The sequence below is a fragment of the Pavona decussata genome, unplaced genomic scaffold, assembly GCF_977016875.1.
Source record: "Pavona decussata unplaced genomic scaffold, jaPavDecu1.1 SCAFFOLD_228, whole genome shotgun sequence".
Taxonomy (NCBI): Eukaryota; Metazoa; Cnidaria; class Anthozoa; order Scleractinia; family Agariciidae; genus Pavona; species Pavona decussata.
This window is the reverse complement of record NW_028145633.1, coordinates 737,917-759,330: the sequence shown is the minus strand read 5'-3', so window position 1 is coordinate 759,330 and position 21,414 is coordinate 737,917. Positions and strand designations below refer to the sequence as shown.

At 39.7% G+C, this 21,414-nt stretch overlaps 1 protein-coding gene and 2 pseudogenes across 1 annotated transcript in view; 1 reads left to right on the top strand and 2 right to left on the bottom strand.

Moving 5' to 3' along the window:
- The window catches only part of LOC146458807 (cubilin-like), a 127,263-nt gene that overhangs the window by 11,652 nt on the left and 94,197 nt on the right, over positions 1-21,414 (bottom strand). Inside the window, exons 12-13 of the mRNA XM_085090299.1 lie at positions 14,972-15,193; positions 13,797-13,923 (exon numbers count right to left, since the gene is read on the bottom strand). Coding sequence (XP_084946425.1) covers positions 13,797-13,923; positions 14,972-15,193 — 349 coding nt within the window. The remainder of the gene's footprint in view (positions 1-13,796; positions 13,924-14,971; positions 15,194-21,414) is intronic.
- On the top strand, positions 2,002-2,900 carry LOC146458811 (uncharacterized; annotated as a pseudogene).
- Positions 17,796-19,845, bottom strand: LOC146458810 (uncharacterized; annotated as a pseudogene).

The window sequence follows — 21,414 nt, the reverse complement described above, 5'->3', positions numbered from 1 at the left end:
GTTGAACCTGACAACCACTTCTCATAAGCTTGTTCATATGCACTGTACACCTGATCATGGGCCTTGCGATTGCACAAGTATGGGATTGTTAAAGGAAATGCTTTGCCACATAGCTATAGTGCCTTTAACCCCTCTTAACCATGCAAAGCACCAGTTACATAAGAGTTGTCAATTTGAAAGCCAGCAGTCTTATCATTACTTGATCACCTCTGTTCCCTGGGTGCTCCTACAACACCTACAGCCTAATCTCAATGTATTAATTAAAATTCACTCTTAGAGTCCAGGAAAAAAAACTCATATAAATTCTTTTATCATCACCCATGAGACTTCTTCAAACCACCATAATTTATGAGAGACAAACCATTATCGGTTTGACCATCGCCCTAGAGCCTGCGACTTGTTGGCTGGACTATTTTTGAAATGGTTTAAATATTTTTTTTTTCTATATCCCCTGTCTCCTGACCTCTGGTAAGTGACCACTTTATCCACTGGATAAGTTGCTATCCTTTGGAGCAAATGTAATGCAACCAACGCTTTTGGCAAGTTTTCCACACAATCCCATGCTTAAATTTTCAGACATATGCTCTTACTCTATTCACAAATTATAAGACTATCGAGAAAATTTTGCACATATTTTATTTCATCCAGTGGATAAAATTATCCGCTCTTTGAATAATGGGGGCCTGGACTTGATATTTTGAGTGGTTGCTTGAAAGAGGTTTCACTGAATCAACAGAGTTAAAACTTGCAAAATAAATACATTCAGATATTGTCAAACCAAAACAAAACACACGAAAAGCATTGCAACCATGTAGTACTTTAATTCATCTTCCAAAGTCCTAACTCTATAAACATGTAGGACAAAAATCTCAAGGAAACTGCTTTCGTACTTCCAGTAAAAAGAAAATGTTTGCTGTATAGGAGTTTTAAGATCTAACGCGAAACATGAACATAAATTTACAAACATTCTGAAAACTATTAAAGGATGCTTGCATATTCGTATCAGATTTTAAAGCATGTCTATCAAACAATTGTGAGGGAATGTGTTTACCACCTAATTGGTCCCAATCATGACCATAATTAGTTTAGCTGCCACTACACAGCAGATATAGTAGCATACTGCAAAATGTGAAAACTTTCAAATAAGAAAAGAAATTAACAATTCGGCTAGCTAGACCCAGTCATCTCTATGAAGTGTGACAAATGCATTTGTATGTACACAGCCATCTACTTTTTGTCTTTGACATTCCGGCATCTCAGATCATACATATTTGCAAGGTAGGCTGAGACAATGACCAGTTGGTGTCAATAAAGGAGCAAAAAATGAAATGCCACTGTAGAGCACAACTACTTCTGTAACAACACCCAACTTCGCATTGTGTTCCAGAGAAACTCCAGTTGAGGTAATGATATGTCATATCTAGGCCGACCTACTCCTTGAATTCTAGGAGTAGATGTCGGTAGTCCTCTTATAGGGACAATGGACGCGCACGATGCCGCTACAATTGCCAGAAACTCCCATATGCTTAAGAAAATCCGAAGCTGTATCACCAGGAGTTTCAAGTAATGGAATTCTTTCAGAATTTTTCTCCTGACCTGCATCCAACGAATCACGTAAAGCAACAATTGAATCGATTGCAACGTCCAAATGTACGGTGATGTTTTCTGCCATGTTTCGGTCTGCATGAGAACCATGAGAAAGCACGATTCTTTCCTGAGAAGCGCCAACCTTGTTATCTTTCAAAGTTGCTTTTCAGTTGTCGTACATGAGGTAAGTTGAGGCTCACGATATTGTTCAATGCCCCTTACACAACGACGTAAATTAACCGCACGTATACACGCACTTGAGCAAGCACGCATATGTATGGGCTTTTGGAGGGCGCATGTATGGATTATTTGATTCGTTACTGGTTGATAAAGCCTGTTTTTATCGGATTTTGTTATTTATAACTTATTCTGTGAACGCGCCACTTACGAGTGTATTTTTCCAGGAAATCCAACATGGCTTCTTCGCAAGACACTTCGAAGAAAGGGTAAGTATCAGGGATTTGCAGATGTCATTCTTCGGTAGTTTGCCGCCAATAGCTTACATCAGCTTTTAGTGAAGTAAATTGTTGCTCAAGGTTGCTAAAAATTTGGCCTTAAAGTTCTATTTTTCTATTATCGAACAGGAACAAATATTTTCAGTGGTCAACGGAGCACGATGTCATCATGTGTTGTGAAGTTATTGTCTCGGAACCGTTTTATTTTAAGCCGAGGAGCCCAGAAAGAGCCCAGCGGCTGGATGCCATTGACCAGCCAAAGTTCAGAGTCTCTGCCAGAGCTGTCCGTAACAGGTACTCTCTCTTGACTGCAAAACAAGACCAAAAATTACGGGACGAGGAGAAAGCGTCAGGAATTCATGTGGAAATTATCAGAGCTGGATAGTTTGCTGGAAGAAATTTTAGTGAGAAAAAGATGGTAGAGCTAAAATTGAGTCGCAGGATCTTGACAAAAATAAAAAGGCAGAAAAAGAAAAGGCAACAGCAGAAGAAGTGAGGAAACAAGCTATGGAAAGAACGACTGATACTAAAAAAAGGGAGAATGATGAATCGGATAGTAGCAATGGAAAGAAGAAGGTAAGAAGAAGCTCAAGTGACACAATTGATCATCTAAAGGAAAAATCAGCAAACAATCATGATTTGAAAGAAAAAGAACTTGAACTGAGGAAAAGGGAATTGCAACTTGCTGCGGATAAACAAACTCAAGCTGCCCAGCAACAAGACAGTATGATACGTGCTTTCATGAGTCAAATGCAGGAGCAACAACAAAGCTTGCAAGAAATGCTTATTACACAGCAGCGGCAGCAGCAGCAGAACAAAATCTTGATAGCTTTAATGGAGAATAAGAAAAAGGAATAATTGTTACAGTGGAACACCTATCAATGGCACTATCAAAAGATGTTGAGTTTTTATAGTTTTTGAATATGTTGTGTTTGAATTGTAAAGCCTGGCAGGCACAAAAAGGGGAGAGCATGGCAGGGTGGGGGGATGCACACCTCGTACAAGAACGGCATTGTCGGCCAACAAATTTTTTGTGGTCTAATTACATTGATGGTCGATTAACTGTCAACACATATACCAATAAGAAGAAAGTTTTGCACACCTCTTGGTTATCTAGCCGAGGTGTTTTTGTTTACCAAAATTGATGAACACTGCAAAATCCCAATGGCAAGACCTATAGGCTTATACAATGTTTTATAAACAGTGGAATTGTTACCGCAATGGAAGCCTGCATGCGGGATATTCGGAAATGGATGATCAAAGACAAGCTCAAGATCAATGATGGCAAGACTCAATTTATTCTTATTGGCACCAGAGCGCAGCTACAGAAAGTGACGATTGACAGTCTAGTTGTCGGAGAATCTGTGGTTCCTTCTAGCTGTGAAGCGATAAAGAATCTTGGTGCATGGTTTGACAGCCATTTTACCATGAATACCCACATATTGGATACCTGCAAAGCTGGTTTCTACTACCTCCACATTATTAGCCGCATTAGGACGTTTTTGAGCCGAGAAACTACGGAGACCTTAATACACGCATTCGTCACTAGTCGCTTGGATTATTGCAATTCTCTGTTGTATGGGCTATCAAACAACCTTGTTTATAAACTACAACGCCTACAGAATTCAGCTGCAAGACTAATTTTTAGAGCCCTATAGATACTGTCACATCACCCCATTACTAACTGAACTTCGTTGGCTAAATATTAAACATAGAATTTATTTCAAAATAATTTTAATCACATATAAAGCTCTCCATGGCACCGCCCCAAAATATATACGTGACTTAATTATGCCAATAGCAGCCGTGAAACTGATACACGGTTTGTGTCTTCACGTGAAAACCGTTCACTGGCAGTTTACGATCGCCGATACGTTTCTCTTTGTTGTTCAACTGGTGGCGGATGTGGATGCGTTTCTCGTAAGCCACCCATTGGAAACACTCGATCGCCATCTTTATAGAACCTTTCGGTTTGAAGTCGTTTTCCGCCAGGTGTCGTGTGTAACGTCCGGTTGACGTGTTCTGCATTATGGCCCAGAGGTACAAAGCATTCGCATCGTAACCCACGATCTTCTGGCACAGCTTAGCATCCTGACCGTCTTCAGCCTCCCTGATTTTCGTTTTACCGGCTTCGTGGAAGCAATATTAATGGAAGATGATTGAAGGGCCTCCGGTGTTGTTGTCTTTGATCAAGTGATACAGGTCACTGTTGGCTTGGTCGAACAGACTACAGTAGGTTTGCTCATCAAGAAACGAGAAAAAGTACTTTAAGGTGAGACCAGGAACAGAAATTCCATCTTTGAACATGTCGATCTTTCTTTCTCGCCAGAATTGACTTATTTTTTCCTCCGCCTCGAGGAATGGAACGACATCCAGATTATTGTACCAAACTAGAAAATCTCTAAAGGTTGACATCCGATTTTCTCCCCACACTTTAGCTTGCTGACAGTACTTATATTCGTCTTCAGTGATGTTAGCGTTCTTCAGGGATGAATAGAGGGCATCGTGAGAGGGTAGCGATGTGTTATCCAGCTTGTCCAGGCTGTCGATCCATTCATACGGGAAGAAGCCTTTGGTCTGCTCACACTCGTAGGCTTTTAGGAACTGGTCGTAGCTGAAACCGGGAGCGAGATAGTTCGTGATGTCTAGCAATTTTAATAATTCTGTCTTGAGGCACATGTGGTTGCTGTTTCTTTTTACGGTAAACTTGACTGGCTGTGTCTCAATGAGGTACGGGAAAAGAAATTCTTTCACAGCGTTCAGATCGTACTTGCCGGAATTAAAGCCCAAGACTAAAATATTGTTTCAACAGAGAAATATATAGCTGGGGAATAGTTCTGTAATCTTCATTCAAGTTCTATCCGGGTCGGCGTCAAGACTATTTCAAACTATGCTCCGTAAAAACTAAAATCTTATTTTAAGTCGTTTTTTCAACTTAATTCTGGTGCTGTGGTAAGACAGCGCGAAAATCTCATTTGAAGACGCTTTATCTTATGATAAGATAACTTTCATCTTATTTATACGACGATGTCATCTTAGATAAAGATGATTTTTTTTCTTGGATCCAAAGTGCTGTGGTAAGTTATATTTTCATCTTAACTCAAGACTTGAACAATCTTATTGTCGATGTTTTACAGTCTCAATTTAAGTTTCGAAGCAAGGTAGAAATCTTCAATCTAACTGCAACGGTCACTATTAAGCCTCCATTCAAAAACAGGGAGCTTGAACATGATATAAGGAGCAATGAGACTGAACACAACAAATTTCAATCATAGTACTTTATTACACGAAATCTGAAATGACACGACTTATACAAATCAGCTTACCGTAAATTCACGGGAAGACAGAGGTCGGGCCGCAGAATTTTAAATACTGTTTTGCTGGTCTTAAAAGTCCCGTAAATTATAAACTTTGCATTGCAGATTGTCTGAATTGTCACTACACTCATTCCTTTGTTCGGTGACGTGGCAGAATTGCAGGACTCATCTTGGTTTTCAAAAACGGGCGGTTTAGAAAGGGACAGTAATTTCATTCCTCTGAGTGTTTAGTGCATGCTGTTAAGTTTGTGTATAGTTACAACGTTTAGCGGAGGTTTATAGACTGTATTTGGTGTCCAGATGTCTTCTCCTTTGAATATTGAAGTTGTCTCGAAATTCTTGTAAATTCTCCACTCTCTGCTGCTTGAAGAATATAACCCGCTTGTTTTAAGTCTGAATAAGGGGAGAGTTTGCGATGGATCAAAGCTCCAGATTCTCCGTGTCTGCAGAGTTTGGATCGAAATCGACCAATCAGAAAAGACCTCCCGTAATTGACAGTTTCCTATGAGGTCAGGGGTCTGCATTTTTTTAAATGAACCAATCAGGAAAGATCTGGAAAGGCCTCCTGAAATAAATTTGGATCCCTTTGGTGTTTGAATTTTCGATTTCTCTTAAGGCAATTCATCTAGAAGATAAGCTTTTTTTACCGAGAACTAAAATGCTTTTACAGATCAGAATTGTCAAGAATTGGATCCCGGGCTGGTGAGAGTAGAGAAGTTTTGAGGGAACTCAGTTTTCGTTTTAGGATCATTTGGTTTTACCAAAGGAATGCATTGAGCCAGCAATTTTCTCTATTTCAGGTTGTTGTAATGGCATTTGTTGTGAGCTACAAAATTGTTAAGCATACCTAATTTAAGCTTAAGGCGTATTGCATCTTATGTAGGAATGGCAGTATCTTATAGCCTGCTTAGGCGTCTTAAAATTTCCACAAGACCAAAAAACGTCTTAAAATAATGACCCCATCGACTCAGATTAATGTGATTAAAATTGCTCAGTCTTAACATAAGATGCCTTAATGTTGATTAAGATAAGCGCATCTGAAATGAAGAAGATTTAAAGACAATATTTCAGACAACTTTTTATCTTATATAACTTAGACTCTAATAGTCTTCATTTAAGATCTCCTGTGTTAATATAAGATGATTTCCGTCTTAATTTAATGTGGTGATGGTGTTGCATAAGACGGAAAAAGTAAGGTAAAATCTTAGTTTAAGATTTTAGTTTTTACGGAGTGACGGTGCTTATAAGACCCCAATATAGATGATTGTGGGAAAAAAACTGAAAAAAACAATCACAAAATTTGCTGCAGATCGATGAAACTCGCGATTAAACAGGAAACTGAACTTTTTCAAGGCTCTTGCCAACGGGGAATAGACATGTTTTTTTTTTTTTTTATCTTCATGATCAAGGGGAAAAGTGCGGGTTGTTGCCGGCTTTACTGGTTGTTGTTAATATGTTGACCGAAATTCGTAATAGGTGTAATAGGTTTCCATAAGTCGTAAATACTTTGTTTATATCACCTTATTTGCTGCTCAGTTTCGTACCCTTAAAAATCATGCAAATTGTAACTTGTATCAATTACCTGAAACTATCTTTCGTGAATAAACTGAAATAAACAACCGAGCTTAAAAAACTTAACCGGTCACGGGGAAATTCATAAGCCCCCTTATCAGCGTCGAGTCGTCTATGCATGTTGAAATAGTTTTAACCACACTGGTTTCAAACGTCCTAATCTTTGGCTTTATTTTTTCTGTTTCGGCCATTGCATGAGAAAAAGTTTTCGAATAAAGGAAGCCGTTGCGTGACAGAAAAGCAGTTGGGTAAAAAAATTAGCTGACAACTGAAGCAGTTCGGCGTTTTCTGAGATTAACGCTGCGGAGGCATTTAGTTCTTTTAGTATTTCGTTTTATCAGGGAATTGAATTATTTATCGTCAAAGGATTTTAATCCTTCAACTATCATAAAAAAGATGGTGTGAATGTTACAACAGTCATTAGTCAATTAAGCAATTTTAGACTATTTAAGGAGATATTGAAGATGATATCAACCTCGCACGTCAAGATGGCTAATAATGGTACACACGATATTACAAGTCCTCGGCCAATTGCTTGTTCAGATACTGATATGCGTATTGTTTGTAGTCATAGGCGTACGGGCCGGGAGAACAAGGGAGGACTGCAACCCCCCCCCCCCCCCCCCCCAAAAAAAAAAAATTTGAGCCACTCAGATTGTTTGGGCAGGAGGAGAAATTTGGGGAAAGCCAGTTTTTAAAGAATTTCCATGTTTTTGTTTGTTTGTGTGTGGTTTTTTTTGTTTTATTGTTTTTTTTTTTTAGAAAAGATAGATATTTTCTATTTTAACCTGGCTCCGGTTGTTCAAAGGCCGGATAACTTTATCCTGTGGATAAGTCACTATCCGACAGTTTCAATCTGGGAAAAGACTTCAGTATTTCCTCTTGTACAAGCGAATATGCACACTCTACCCACAGTTAACTTTGGAAGTGTACAAAAACCTTGGACAACGTTGAACGTGAAGTATATTTTAGACCCTGAATAGTGCCTTATCCAGCGGATAAAGTTATCCGGCCTTTGAACAACTGGGGCCTGAAGTCAGCATGGTAAAGCCAGTTAAATTCACACGAGACAGTTGTTTCCTAGCACTTGATAAGTTCCTGGTTATTAAAGTTTCCGTATACCTTCCAGAGTCGATTTTTTGCCGAAAAAAAATTAAGGCCAAATTAAACATTACTAGTCTCGCTAATATCTTTATTTTAAATCTTGAGACGCGCGTGAGTTATCAACAAGAACGTTTTTTCAAATGAATTTCTATCACCCGCCTGAGTGCTATAAGCCAATTAAAATGTGTCAGCCGCCAGGGCTTCCCGTGACGTTTTTCGCGTTAAAACATCCGGGGTCGTTCATTTCATGTCGCTTCTCTTACTTTTTTTTTACGTTTGTAACTTGTGATTTATTCACACCAAGTTTTCGCTTGTGTTTGTTTTGCGTATCGTGTATGGAAGAAAATAAGAAAGAAAAGAGTCCGTGATTGACTAAGAAGAAAACTGGTCCAAAGAAAAAGAAGAAGAAAGTTTGCGATGAAGGATGGCGAAAAACTCTCGCCGAAACCGCATAAGTAGCGCATAAGCCCAGGTACAATAATGGACGTCTCGAGATCTTCGAGGCCCTTTCCCTCGCCGTCTATTACGCTCAACGCTGGCCTCCAGGTTGCGAGTATAAAAATCTTCATCATACCTACAAGGCAGAAAACTCGGATATTGAACTGCAAGCTTGCAACGGCAATTTATTCGCACGGATAATGGTACATACTAGTAATACCTGCCGGTAGAGTGCCAACGAGTAAAAACTGTCACAGTTGCGTGCCGAGTGAAAATTAAGAAGTAAGCAGACTACAAAACATTTTTCAAACTGAATCATTGTTTAATAGAGCATCAACCTCGTTCCTAGGGCCTTTTCCCCACCCCCAAGCTAGGGAATAGGCCCTGGGAACGAGGTTGATAGAGCATTGCAAAACTCTCATGCAATTCTTTGTTGTTTGGAATGTCTACAAGAACTAAACTTGTGAGGTAGATTAGAGGTGAAATATCTGCCGCCCTTGCATTACCTGTTTGAGTTTATACAAAACCAAAAATAAACAACTTTAATGTGTACAAGAAAAGCTATCAACCTGGGAATAACAGAATTTTACGATAAAAATGAGCTTTTCAATCCAATTTATTGAATTAATGAGCCACAAGTACGGTATTTAAAAGAAAATAGAAGAATGGCACAAAGCTAAGTTGCAATTGACTTGAAATAATTCTCCTGTATTCAAACATCTCCAATGTGCATCTCCCTCAAACAGAACCTAAACACTCAATTTGACTAGGAAACAATGAAATCTAAAATGTTTTGTAAATCTCTATAATTAAGGATCCGTTTTGGTCCGCAGTGTATCAGTTTGGAATGATATCTTTATTGTGCATGTTATGTTACCGACCACATGAATTCACATAACGATACTGGCCTACTATTGTCCGTATAAGCTTGCAATTTGAATATTATCATGATTAATTGCTCCCTCCCCAGAAAACAAAACACACTACAAACAGTTAAGATTTGAATTCTCTTACCTCCTCGATTGACAGAGCCGTCGGAACTTTCGCCGTCCCTCAACGGAGCAACAAATCTGCTAATTAGAGCGGAACGTTTCCACACAGTCGCGCAGGATCGCAAAATAAGATGGCGCGTAGGAAAAATTCGATTGCTCCTAAACGTAAAAACTTCTGCAAAGTTTCGTAGCGCTTAAAAAGATCTTTGTTATTTTTATACACCATCCTGATAAAGTAAGACGGATAAACACTGCTACACTCTTGCACAGAGCGAAGACAACTAAATTCGCCACTTCGGCCGCCATATTGTTTATAAAATTTCAGTTCGCGCGTGTGTAAGAAAAATCTGGGTACTAGTGCTCACCGATCATGATACTCCTGATGTGATTGGTTTAGATAAAAAATACCGCGATGCCATTGGCTAGCTCGAAAACAATCACCGATGATGTCACTCTTACATAACCTTATGCTTACATTTTCATTCGAGATTTTTTCTGCCTGTAACAAAACTAACTCGCGCGTCGGCTTTATAATGCTGCCGCCTCGTCACCCTCGCGTCCTCGCGAGGGTGACTCGTTGGCAATAAATAGTACTTCAACGTACCCCAGTGATCGCATTTCTTCCTGCAGCTGTTCTTTCGGATCGAAAGAGCTCACCGTCCAGGCCACTGCAGTTTTCCTTTTTTTCGAATAATTTTTCTGCCCGGTATTTCGCAAATTCCGAGAAATTCTGACTGTTAATAGAACTGCGGTCACGCACTCAACTTTTTTCTGGCGAGATGCTTACCCACGCAAGTAATCTCAGGGGACTCAGCAGTAGGTCTCCTGACATTCTATTGGCTGTCGGTATCGGCGGCATCCACAGTGACGTATTATGGCGCAACAAATTAAGGGCGTGAAATGTTTGTAAACCTTTAGAAGCGAAAAAAAAACCTACTTTGTTTTTACGCGGGACGAGGATTTGACGGATATTGCATTAAAATTTGGCCAGAAGATTCCCAATACATCGAGCAAAAAAGCCGTGCGAAGGACTTTCGTTTTTTTTAAAATTGATCTCTCAAAATGTCCTTTATCGTAAAACGCATCGATAAGTTTTTGATTATCAAAATTGACAGAAAAATTGCGAAACAACCAATAGGAATATCGAAAAAGCCTCACATGGTTTTGAAGATTAATACCTTGTGATTAATATGACGCAGTAGTTTTGATTCTGCGGTCGAATTCCATACCCGAGAAATTCGCTTAAAGAGACGTCAGTCGTTTTTGGCTTTTTGCACGCACTCTCCTTACGGTTTCCGGATAGTACATTTCATTAGCTTTGTACTGATATATAGTTCATGGTTGTTGCAGCGCGCAATTTTTTTCCTCAAAGTTAGTACGAACGTTTAGCAGTTGCGAAAAGAAATCCTGACTTGAACGGGAATCGAACCCATGACCTCTGCGATGCCGGTGCAGTGCTCTACCAACTGAGCTATCAAGCCAGCTAACAGCTGGTCATATTGTGAGTTCGTAATATACTCGTGAAGGATGAATAAATGAATGTAAATATATGAAACATATATTTTGAACTGCGGATGAAAGATCAAATAGAAGAAAGATCCTCGCAGATATTACGCAGCTTAAGCAGTCGCGAAGAAGCTGCGATCTTCTTTTTGATCTTCCATCCGCCAGGGCACTTAGACAAACGCCACCGCGCCGCCTTCAAGCCCTCTTAGGTGAACACGCGCAAAGACAAACGCAGCTGACAACGGAATCGCACCGACAAGGTGCTGTCCAAGCTTGAGCACAGGAAATGACCAGGAAATACTTTATACTTTGGGAAATAACCGGCTGTAACAGTGAAACACTTGATAAAGAACGCTTCTCCCGCGTTGCTAAATTTTACAGAATCGACAGCGAGATTCATAAAGCGGAGCAAAAAATGTACGCGAGTTTTCATCGTGCGCTCGGATTAGGCTACATGATGTTTCAGAAATGCTGGAGACAATGCACGAGAATGATCTATTTGGTATGTTTCCAGGGTTCTCTAATGTGGTACATATCCCTGCAGTGATACCTACTACATCGTGTTCTGCAGAACGATCATTCAGTGCGTTGCGCAGATTGAAATCTTACATCCACAGCACCATTGGGTAACCACGTGTCAGTAACATCGCACTTATTAACATTGAAAGGGCATATGCCAACTTTGTAGTCAACAATGACATGGATCGTATATCTTCGGCCGTCGAAATGGCAAACTGAAGACAGCTATTTCTTTTAACGTGTTTTATGAGCTCATATGATCGATTCATATGTAAGAATATTTTTACTTCATATGAAGCCTATGTTAGTGCATCTTATGACCCTCGCTTCTTTTCGACTGTTTTATAAAACATTTGGGCAACTTGCAAATTTTTTTTTGTTGGGGGGGGGGGGGGGGGAATGATTCACACCGCGCTGTTTTCCCCACCCCCCCCCCCCCCCCCGCGGGCAAAAAATTGCCCGTACGCCTATGTTTGTTGTTGACAGGTTTCTGATTATCAGGAATTAGTTCTCGGCGCTGACAGACGGCCCGAAACTGGTTTTTACACCTAGTTTTAGAGCGACGTTTTTTCAATCACGAATTCTAGATTTCAAATGATTGGGTATTTTACCGGACACGGAAACTTTCTCCTGAAAAGGTGCCCCAATTTGACAATTTTGAGCGAGCGAATTTTAGTCCCCATGACTTTTAAAATTATGGCACAGGTCTACAATCGGTATCAAGTAATTTGTAAACACTTCAACTGCACATTTCAAAACTTAAAATGAGGTTTTACGACGATGCGAAGTAAACAGAGCAAAGTTGAAAGGCAGTACGAGAAACGTTTGATTAGGGCGTTTTTTTAGACACGTTGGGTCAGAATAGATTTTTTTTTCTATGGTTTAAAAAAAAAGGCATTTCAAAAAATCAAACCCACAGCGATGCTACGACTACCATAAGGTATCTTTACTCAATTTATGGAACAATTTAATTTTTTATCATGTGTCACCTCTCACTCGGGGTTAGTAGACATTACCTCTTAAAAGGCAATTTGGTACTCCAGGCTAGAAAAAAAAATACTTTCCGCCCTAAACTTTATTGATAAGCTGATAAAATTCTCTCAGGGGAATTGAAGATAGATTCATTTTAAGAAGGGTGCCTACTAGAGACTAGTTTTCATATGATCTCATAACGCAGATCGCAGATCGCAAAAAGGTCTGCGATCGTCGGCGATCATATGGAAACATACTTCTGCGATCGTCTCCGATCGTGCAATCGCGATCGTCTGCGATCATCTGCGATCAATTGCGATTGTGCGATCGTATGGAAACCAAAGTTTTGCGATCCGCAATCGAAACGCATCCCATAATATTTCTGGTTCTCTCCTAAAATTCAACGCTCGTGTGTTCGATTGTAGGAACGGTCTACGTAGCAACACTCATTCCGTTGTCATTTCGAGGAATTTTTGGAGGAAGTTGCACGTTATGAATGTGTTTACCATCGCAGCAGCAAACATTTTAAAGTTAAGAACAAAAAGGCCAACTGTTGGGACAAAATTGATAGAAGTTTAATTTATCGGTCGGGAAGGCGGAGGCCAAATTTCGCAACATAGAAATCTGCATAAGGTTGTTATCCAAAACTGATGTTTTCGACGGTCCGGGAGCTAACGACGAGTCGCTTCATGACAAACAGAAGAAGTAAATTTGCTTGCTGCAAAATTTCCGCTCTTCCACGTTCGCGATGTTGTTTGCTTTTTAGCCTCCACGCGCGTGTATATTTGACATTCCGCTGACTAAAATGTATGGTTACGGTCGGCTCTGCGATCGTTACGATTATATGGAAACAGCCTTTTTTACGATCTTCTGCGATTGTTTGCGATCTGCGATCTGCGATCGTCTGCGATAGTATGCGATCATATGGAGACCAGCCTTAAGAAAGAAGTATTTTTACGCGGTTTATGACTATGCGGGAAAAGCGGATCTTAGCAAGGGCTAGCTATTGAAGTCCAAAAAGGAAATTTGTGTTAACTAGGCATTCTTTAAGGATAATTAAGCATCAATCATTCTAAAAAAAACAGTGAAATACAAAAAAATGCATGGCGTTTTGTTGTTCAAAATTGAAGCTTTTTTATCTCTGCTTTCTCCGCATAGTTTTAAACCGCGCAAAAATATCCCTGTATTTGTATTATCACCCATAGGAAACCCGAGTATCTCGAGATGCGCAGAACGTATGCGCAGTAGCAAAAGTAGGCACCGTCGTTAAATAGAATTTAATTGTTAAAAGCCTGTAAGGAGATACTCATTCGACAAGAAAAGGAAAATCGTACAGCTTTGTGGCAGTTGTTGGAAGGCATTGCAGGAAGTCAGCCGTCAATGGTGTATTTATGCATGTATACTCATTCTCGACTTGGTGGTATCTTATATTTCCACGGGCAGAGCACTGATTTCCGCAATCTGAAAAATTAAAAGTAAACTTTACGTTAACGTCTGTATTGGAATCGACCTGATGTAGAATTGGATCAGATGCTCTTATCCAAGATTGTCGATGACAAAATTTCTTCTATTTAGCCGGGATGGGAGGACGTCCTCTGGTTCAAACTTAACTAATATTGCCAATATCGAAAGGAAAACCACCAACTTTAATCAAATCTTCTTCTAAAACGTCATGTGGCAACAATTTGGTTTGACTTACTAGAAAAGTTCACTGAACTTGAATTAGTTTCATTTGATTAGTTCAAATCACTGTACATGCTCTTGTAAGGTCTTCTAAGGTGGACAAATGATAGCTATCTTATTCAAGTCGGTTGCCGTTTGGAAAACATGACGTAATTCCAGATTTCAGGTGACATTATTATTTCACTTTGAAGAGCTAATGACGGTTTTGCATTTGTGTAGTATTTTAAATGTTTCCTCCGCGGTTAACAGCGTGTCCCTTTCATCAGTGAGCGAAACCGATGCTCTCAAGGCAGGCACACGGTTTTTTGCAACCCTACCTTCAAGGCTTGGTGGCTGATTAAACTGATCACTGCTAAGGTGTCTTTCTAAGGAAAATGCTTTACTGTTGCAATGCGATTTTAACGATTGTTAGAATTTCCCAAAATAAGGATTTTCTCGATTAGAAAAACACCTTCAGTTGAGTGCTTTCCCGCGAGTTAGCTACCAACCCACCCCCTTTATGTCATGAAAGAGCAAAAAAATCTTTCTCTAAAAGAAAGAAGTTAGCATCAGTAGGTGAGGTACGCGAATGTTTACTTGACTCAATGTTCGTTTAATTGTTCAAAGTCCAAGCAATTTTACTGAAAATGGTCAGGAAACAGAAATTTAAATGAGTTTCAAGAGTTGCCTGGCTAAGGAAACTAGGAATCTTCATAAGGATATTACTGTTTAAAGAATGGAGGGGAAAATGTAATGTGAATTAAATATGTATTAGTCAAAAAAAAATGTAAAAGTTAGTTACCAAAGGAAAAAACAAGCACAAAGGAAAACAAAAGAAAATGCAGACCTGTAACAGAAAACGTCATTGAATCTGTTCCAGCTTTGTTTTTAGCCACACACGTGGCGTTTCCCTCCTGCGTAACTTTGGCAACAAAATTATGTCTTCCCTGATCCAAAATTATAAAATTCTGAATTAGCGATATATTCATGGGAGGAGTTCCTTCAGCCGAACACTTTACCATGTGACCTGGGACTGTTCGCACCACTGGAATCGTTATCTTTGGTTTATCTAAAAAAAAAAGAAAGAGGCAAAGATCATAAAAGAATACCGAAAAAATCCGATAGTAGCGAGCTTTGTTACTTTCGGAATTAGCAACCTTTGCGACTCGTTCTTTCTCTTTTTTTGAGGGGGGAGGGGGGAGGGGTATCGTTACTGTTTGGAGGGGGGGGGCGTTTTGTTTCGGGGAACAAAAACATGGAACAAAGCAATGAAAAATAAATAGCATTATATTTAAAAATATATTTGGATTCCATGGTATGAAGATGGAGGTTAATTTAATAAACAGAAGGTATGTAACAGTGATGCCTAAGTAATAAAGACACAGTTATACGTTCATTTGTGAAATATGGTATTGCACTACCCATTTTTGGTAGCAGGGACAGTGAAATAAACATCGGTGCGTGAATCAGCTGATGCAAAGGAAATCGAATTCTTCTCTGACTCAGGAAAGGAAAGCTAAACTAAGTGCTCTTTTTCCATGACACACCAATGCGTTTCATACTGCGGTATACAGAGTTTTCAATTTTAATTTGAGGAAACGTCCCTGTTGTTAATTCGTAATTATACCAGTTTAGTTTTTACATTGCGCCACCAAAGACGAATGGTCGTTTAAGGCTTTCACTTGTTGTAAAGTGCCTCATCGTGATCAATTTGTCGATGCACGAAGATATTAGTATTGTACATTATAAAATTTAACTATGGATTGGAAAACAATAAAGGCATTCAGTATGTGAATAACGCAATTAAAAAGACTTGGTCTCGATACCTTTTGGGGAACTTCCCTACTTTCGGGGGTTCACTATTTTCGGGATATCCAAGAAGCCACAAAGTTTTGACGTTTCCTTCGATGAGTCGTTACTTTCGGGGGGGGGGGGGGGGTTGTTACTATCGGAATTTTATTATATGACGTTTCTACGATTCCATGCCGTCATTATAACATGCAAATTTTCAGGATAATCAAACAATTACTCGCCGAAGGCGAAGTAAATATAGGTAAATATTTACCAATATTTACTGAGCATGAGGCGAATAATTGTTTTAGTATAATTACTCAGGTGATTATAAGAGAAAAACAACAATCGTCAGAAAATTGTCCATTTTGTTTGTTTGTTTGTTTGTTTGTTTGTTTGTTTCAAATTGTCACTTCTTCACTTCTTCTTGTATAAACCTTTACATTGCATCATTATAACTTTTAGATTTACTATCGTTTTGACGTATGATCTTGTAAATTAATTATCATTGTCACTGAAAAGCCCTTTTTAGGGAGTGCCAATAAGGTTTGTTCGTCACGAGTCAATGAACAGAGACGCGCAGTCTGCCGAATAGATGCTCAATCAATAAACTGTACGGGGTATCTGTAAAACGAGGACCGGATTACTGCGGATGGCGGATGCGAAAATGCGGGTAGAAAAATGCAGATGACAAAATAAATAAAAAACTAAATAAAATAAGAAGTATTAATATATAAATATACAGATTAACAAGAAGAAAAAAAATGAATGGAAAATGACAACAACAATTAACAAAGGACTAACGTTACCCGAAAAAAACCACCAGTTAACAAAGAAAGGCGCCGGAAATCAAGTAGGGTTTGTTTTGCTTCACAGCTATAATGAGCCATCAGGAAACCTTTCTTTTCGTTTGCAAGCACTCTCGCAGGGAACAAAATTAGTCGAGTTTAAATATGCAGTTTCCAATAAATGCGGTCAGTTTTTAAGAGAAAAAGGTCATGGGAGTCTACTTTTCTATTACGAGAAGATTGTTTCGAGCATCGACTAGATTGAAATCGGCGTCATTGGCAACTGTCAATCAAAGCATCAAACCCTACACAAAATGTTGTGTCATGAGCAAGATTGTGGAGGAAGGTTTGTTTGACGAATTGTCGCAGCCAGACCCTAACGTACCATCATTACAGATAGCTCGAACAGTGACTCCCAATAAGGAACTCATGTGTTTGAGAACGGGAGGTGAGTCATAAGGTTAGGTATAAGGTTCTCATTTCATTTGTGTACTTAACACTTACAACATTTTCTCGATTTTCTCTTAGTGGACCACCACGTGGCCGAGATAGGAGATCACGAATGAACGGTAAGTTTTACTCAGAAAAAAAATTTTGAAACCGTAAATTTGAAGAGTGAACGTTCTGGATTGAAGACTTTTTCGAGACAGATTCATTGTAGCGGGTAATTGACGAATCCATAGAGTTACAGCGCTTGCGCATACGAGCTAATTTTGGTCGGTGAGTTATCACCCTTCAAATTCTGGGTGGTGAATTTCACTTTTCACCTAAAAAGCATACAATCGATGCATTATGAAGAATACCCAAGGAGGCAAGAAAACGCAACTTACTCCAAAAAAATTAATAATAATAATAATGATAATAATTTTTTTAAATGATAAATAATTTTTATTAAAATATTCCAAGTAAAATTCTATTTACAGGTTAAAAGTAGCTATTAAAACTTATTTACAATTCTTTTCGATAAAAAAGACTATTTTTATTTTTAAGAAAAGAGAAAAAAAAATCTCATCAAGTTACCTAAGAAAAAACCTTATCAAACTATATCATAAAAAAAGTAACAAGGAAAAGTATGTATAAAAATCATAGGACCTAGAATTTGGCAAGGCATCTTTTTAATTCAAAGTCTGCTTCTCGAACATTGCTTCTATTTGCTCTTCTAACTGTTCTTGACCCTCTAAGACAGAGCAAAGCCGACCTAAGGATGGCAAAGGATACTTTAGAACGTATTCAAGAGACAGTGGTGGCATAGTTCTCTCCTTTCTTTGCTGCGACTAGCTCTGCCAGCCTGTCATGATATCTCTTGCACTCCTCTCCCATGCCGCCTGTTGTTGTAAAGACTAATGGTGTAAATGTTCCCTGTTCCACGTCCATCACTCTTTGCGTTGTCGTTCTCGTGCTGCTTGTATATCTGCTTGAGGTCTAGGTCTCTATAAGAAACAGCGTTGGGGTAACATACCCGTACATCAAAGAACGCTGACCTTTGTCTTTCCCAAAAACCTCTGGCATGGATGTCTAGGCGAGCGTCGGGAGCTCTCTTAGCTCGGCTTGGAAGCGACTCTCCCGTGAGTTCCTGGAGGACGGGCTCAATCTCGACATCATTGCAGACCATGCTGAGCATGTCTGCCTCAAGATCTCTTAGCTCGTTATGGTGCTGTATTATGAAGCCGCCACGCCTGCAGACCATGGCATGATCAACATTAAAGACATCGCCACACACGCAAATAGATGGCTTGTCGGCAATTTCCCAGTCATATCTGAGCTTTAGAGCGTCTCGAAACTCGCCCTTGTTCAGACTGAGGCCCATTTCATCGATCGGTATAACTGTCAGCCAGTTAGATGCACCTTTTTCAGAAGCGAGTTCAACAGCGCGTTGTGTCTTGGGAGTAAGAAAGTTCTTGATGTCATTCAGTCTTGTTCGAAACATTTCGTTTTTCTCTCTTCGCACACTCTGCTGTAGTGAACTAACAATGGCATCATCTGGCGTTTCATGGGCTTGTGAAACAATTTTCTTGACTAGTGGCGCTGTGGTCTTCATTGACGCTTGGATTTATAATTCCAAGCCCACCCACACCTGTAGTGATCCACTAGTGTCGAGAACATACTCCTTGGTAACCTTCATGACGCACTTTCCAATCACCCTTCTGATAACTTTACCCACACCAATTGGGCGCACTGCACCTTCGCCCTTGTCCAAAGGTATCAACCCATTGGCTAATATTGGTTCAATAGTCCGTGGGTCAATACATTCTGAGCATAACTTTCTGGTCATTGTTGCCAAGGCATCACATAGGTTCGTACTTGATTTCTTGAAGGATTTACAAGTGAGAATGCGCTTGAAACCATTTGCGTCGACGCCTGAGGGACCGCCCGATCCTTTGGTTCGTAGTGCCGCCTCGCGTATCATTTCGCCGTCAATCTGCTGGTATAGCGAATCATGTACTTCCTCTACTGGTTCAAAGAGTATCGAGCCAAGCTTTGCGTCTTGTGCCTCAGGGTGTTTCTCATGGAGCTGTCTCATGACATCGTCGGTCAGCGTTAGCACCCCACCGTAGTCTTCATCGCTTAGGAATCTCAGAGAAGTGTTTATCTGCCCTTGCATGACTAGCTTGGCAAATATCTTCGCTTTATCTGGTGGATTTGCACTCTTGGTCTTACGGATACGCTTTTGGATCGATCGTCCTTCGCGCAATAGACTTTCGATTTCCCCTTCTTTCCATAGCGCCAAGCGTTTTGTCAGGCACTCTTGATGGTCTATTGCTTCTAATTTCATGCTTGGCTTTTGTAGTGCTGTTGCTAATAAAATAATAGCGGCTTTAAGCGCTATGTGTTGCGCATGTGATGCATTGTTCCACTCAGTAATGTGTTGTGTTAATTGGTCAATAAACTCTCGCCCGACTTTACCATATGGGACAAGGAAGGTGTTTTTACACCATTGTGTGATTTCATCGTAATCTTTGATTATGGTTGACAAATTGACTGTCAGGGTTATTATTGTTCCGTCCGCTCTACGCCCCCAGCTGACCATTGATGGCATGTCCACAACGCTGAAATCAGGTAAATGTCCTGGTGCGTGCACGCCGGCACAATCCTCACTGAAAGCATCATCAGTCACGGCTTCTGATTCTTGATAATTCTTCATAATAATAATAATAATAATGATAATAATAATAATAATAATAATAATAATAATAGTAATAATAATAATAATAATAATAATAATAATGTTTAACTCGACTAAGCACATGTAGGTGGCTTTATCAACGTGGCATCTGCCACGAAAAATCTGCCACAATTGCGCACGTGATTGTTTAGCAAGAATGTTACTGCTATCAAAATTTTATCTACCCATTGTTAAAATATATTTTCTTAGATGTTTCGCGTTTAAGGTGTAAGGCCCACTTTACGGGGGGCAGAGACCAGGCAGGGCGATCAGGGCGAGACATTTCCAGGAAAAATAACAGACGAATGTATGGAAACATACGAAGAGCCACAGAACGTTTTCTTGTTTCCTCAAACTTTCTGGCACGGCTGATCCCTCAAATTGTGAAATCCTTTGCGTAGTGCATTTAGGGGCACCCAACGACAAAATCCGTCCTAAATATGTCAGAAGTACTCAAAATGGATTACTGTTTGCTTTAGAAGCCTGTTTGATTAATTTGGAGCTGCCCTGGAAGATATTTATCTGTTCGGCTATCTTAGGGATATCTTAGCGTCGAAAGTTTGAGGGTTTTTTTTGTCTCATCCGAAGGTTTTAGCTATCCTGATGGGTCTTACCGAAAGTTCGAGGACACGGAGTAGCAATAGTTTCGTTAGAAAATTTTTTTTCGCTATAACTGTGACTGCGAAAATTAAGCGAAAACCTTAGTGAATATAAACTGCTCATCCGAATATTATAGGCGTATAACCTATTTATCCAAAAACGTAAATCCCTGATAATACCTCATTTTCTCACCGAACATTTTAGCAGCTTTTAGAATAGCAACGACGGACGAAAGTTTTAGAGGACAAAAACACTATCCGAAAATTATGTGAGTTAGAAAACGTGTGCACATCATTTCCGAAAATGCTAGGGAAACTTGAGGGTTTTCCGAAAAAGCTCGAAAAGTCTAGGGGATCGCTAGGCGAAAACTTTCGAAATTTTTAGCGAGCCTTCCATCCGAACAGATATCTTACCGAAATATCCCTTTGGGTGCCCCTGTACATTCTTTTCCAGTTTCCAACAAACGTTCTGTGTGCTTGCTTGTTTTTCCAACGGACTGAATTCCTGTAACGATTGCCGCCCGCTGAGGTGGCGTCTTAAACCATGATAAGGGCTATGTGATAAGTGACGGCCAAGTCGCCGTTGCGTGCGGGAGACTCGTGAGATTGATATAAAGCTGTGAGCCATGATTAAAGCGTTTTTAATGTACCGTATGAATCTGTTTGAATTATTTTGGCGGGGAAAATACCACAGTTGAGAAACCATAATGAAAATCGAGGTCCCGTTCTTACGAGAGCCACAGGCGATCCAAACATGGCTGCAAATACAGGGTTTGATAGAGGAGCGCTAGAGATAGATTCAATAACATAGTTATACCCGAACATTCTCAATGAAAAAGTCGCACTTTATGGCGTTTGTGCATATGTGTGTCTTTTTCTGAATTAACGCCATCTAATCGATTTTTTTTTTATTCCCGGTTAGAAGAAATACGAGTAAAAAACCGGGAAG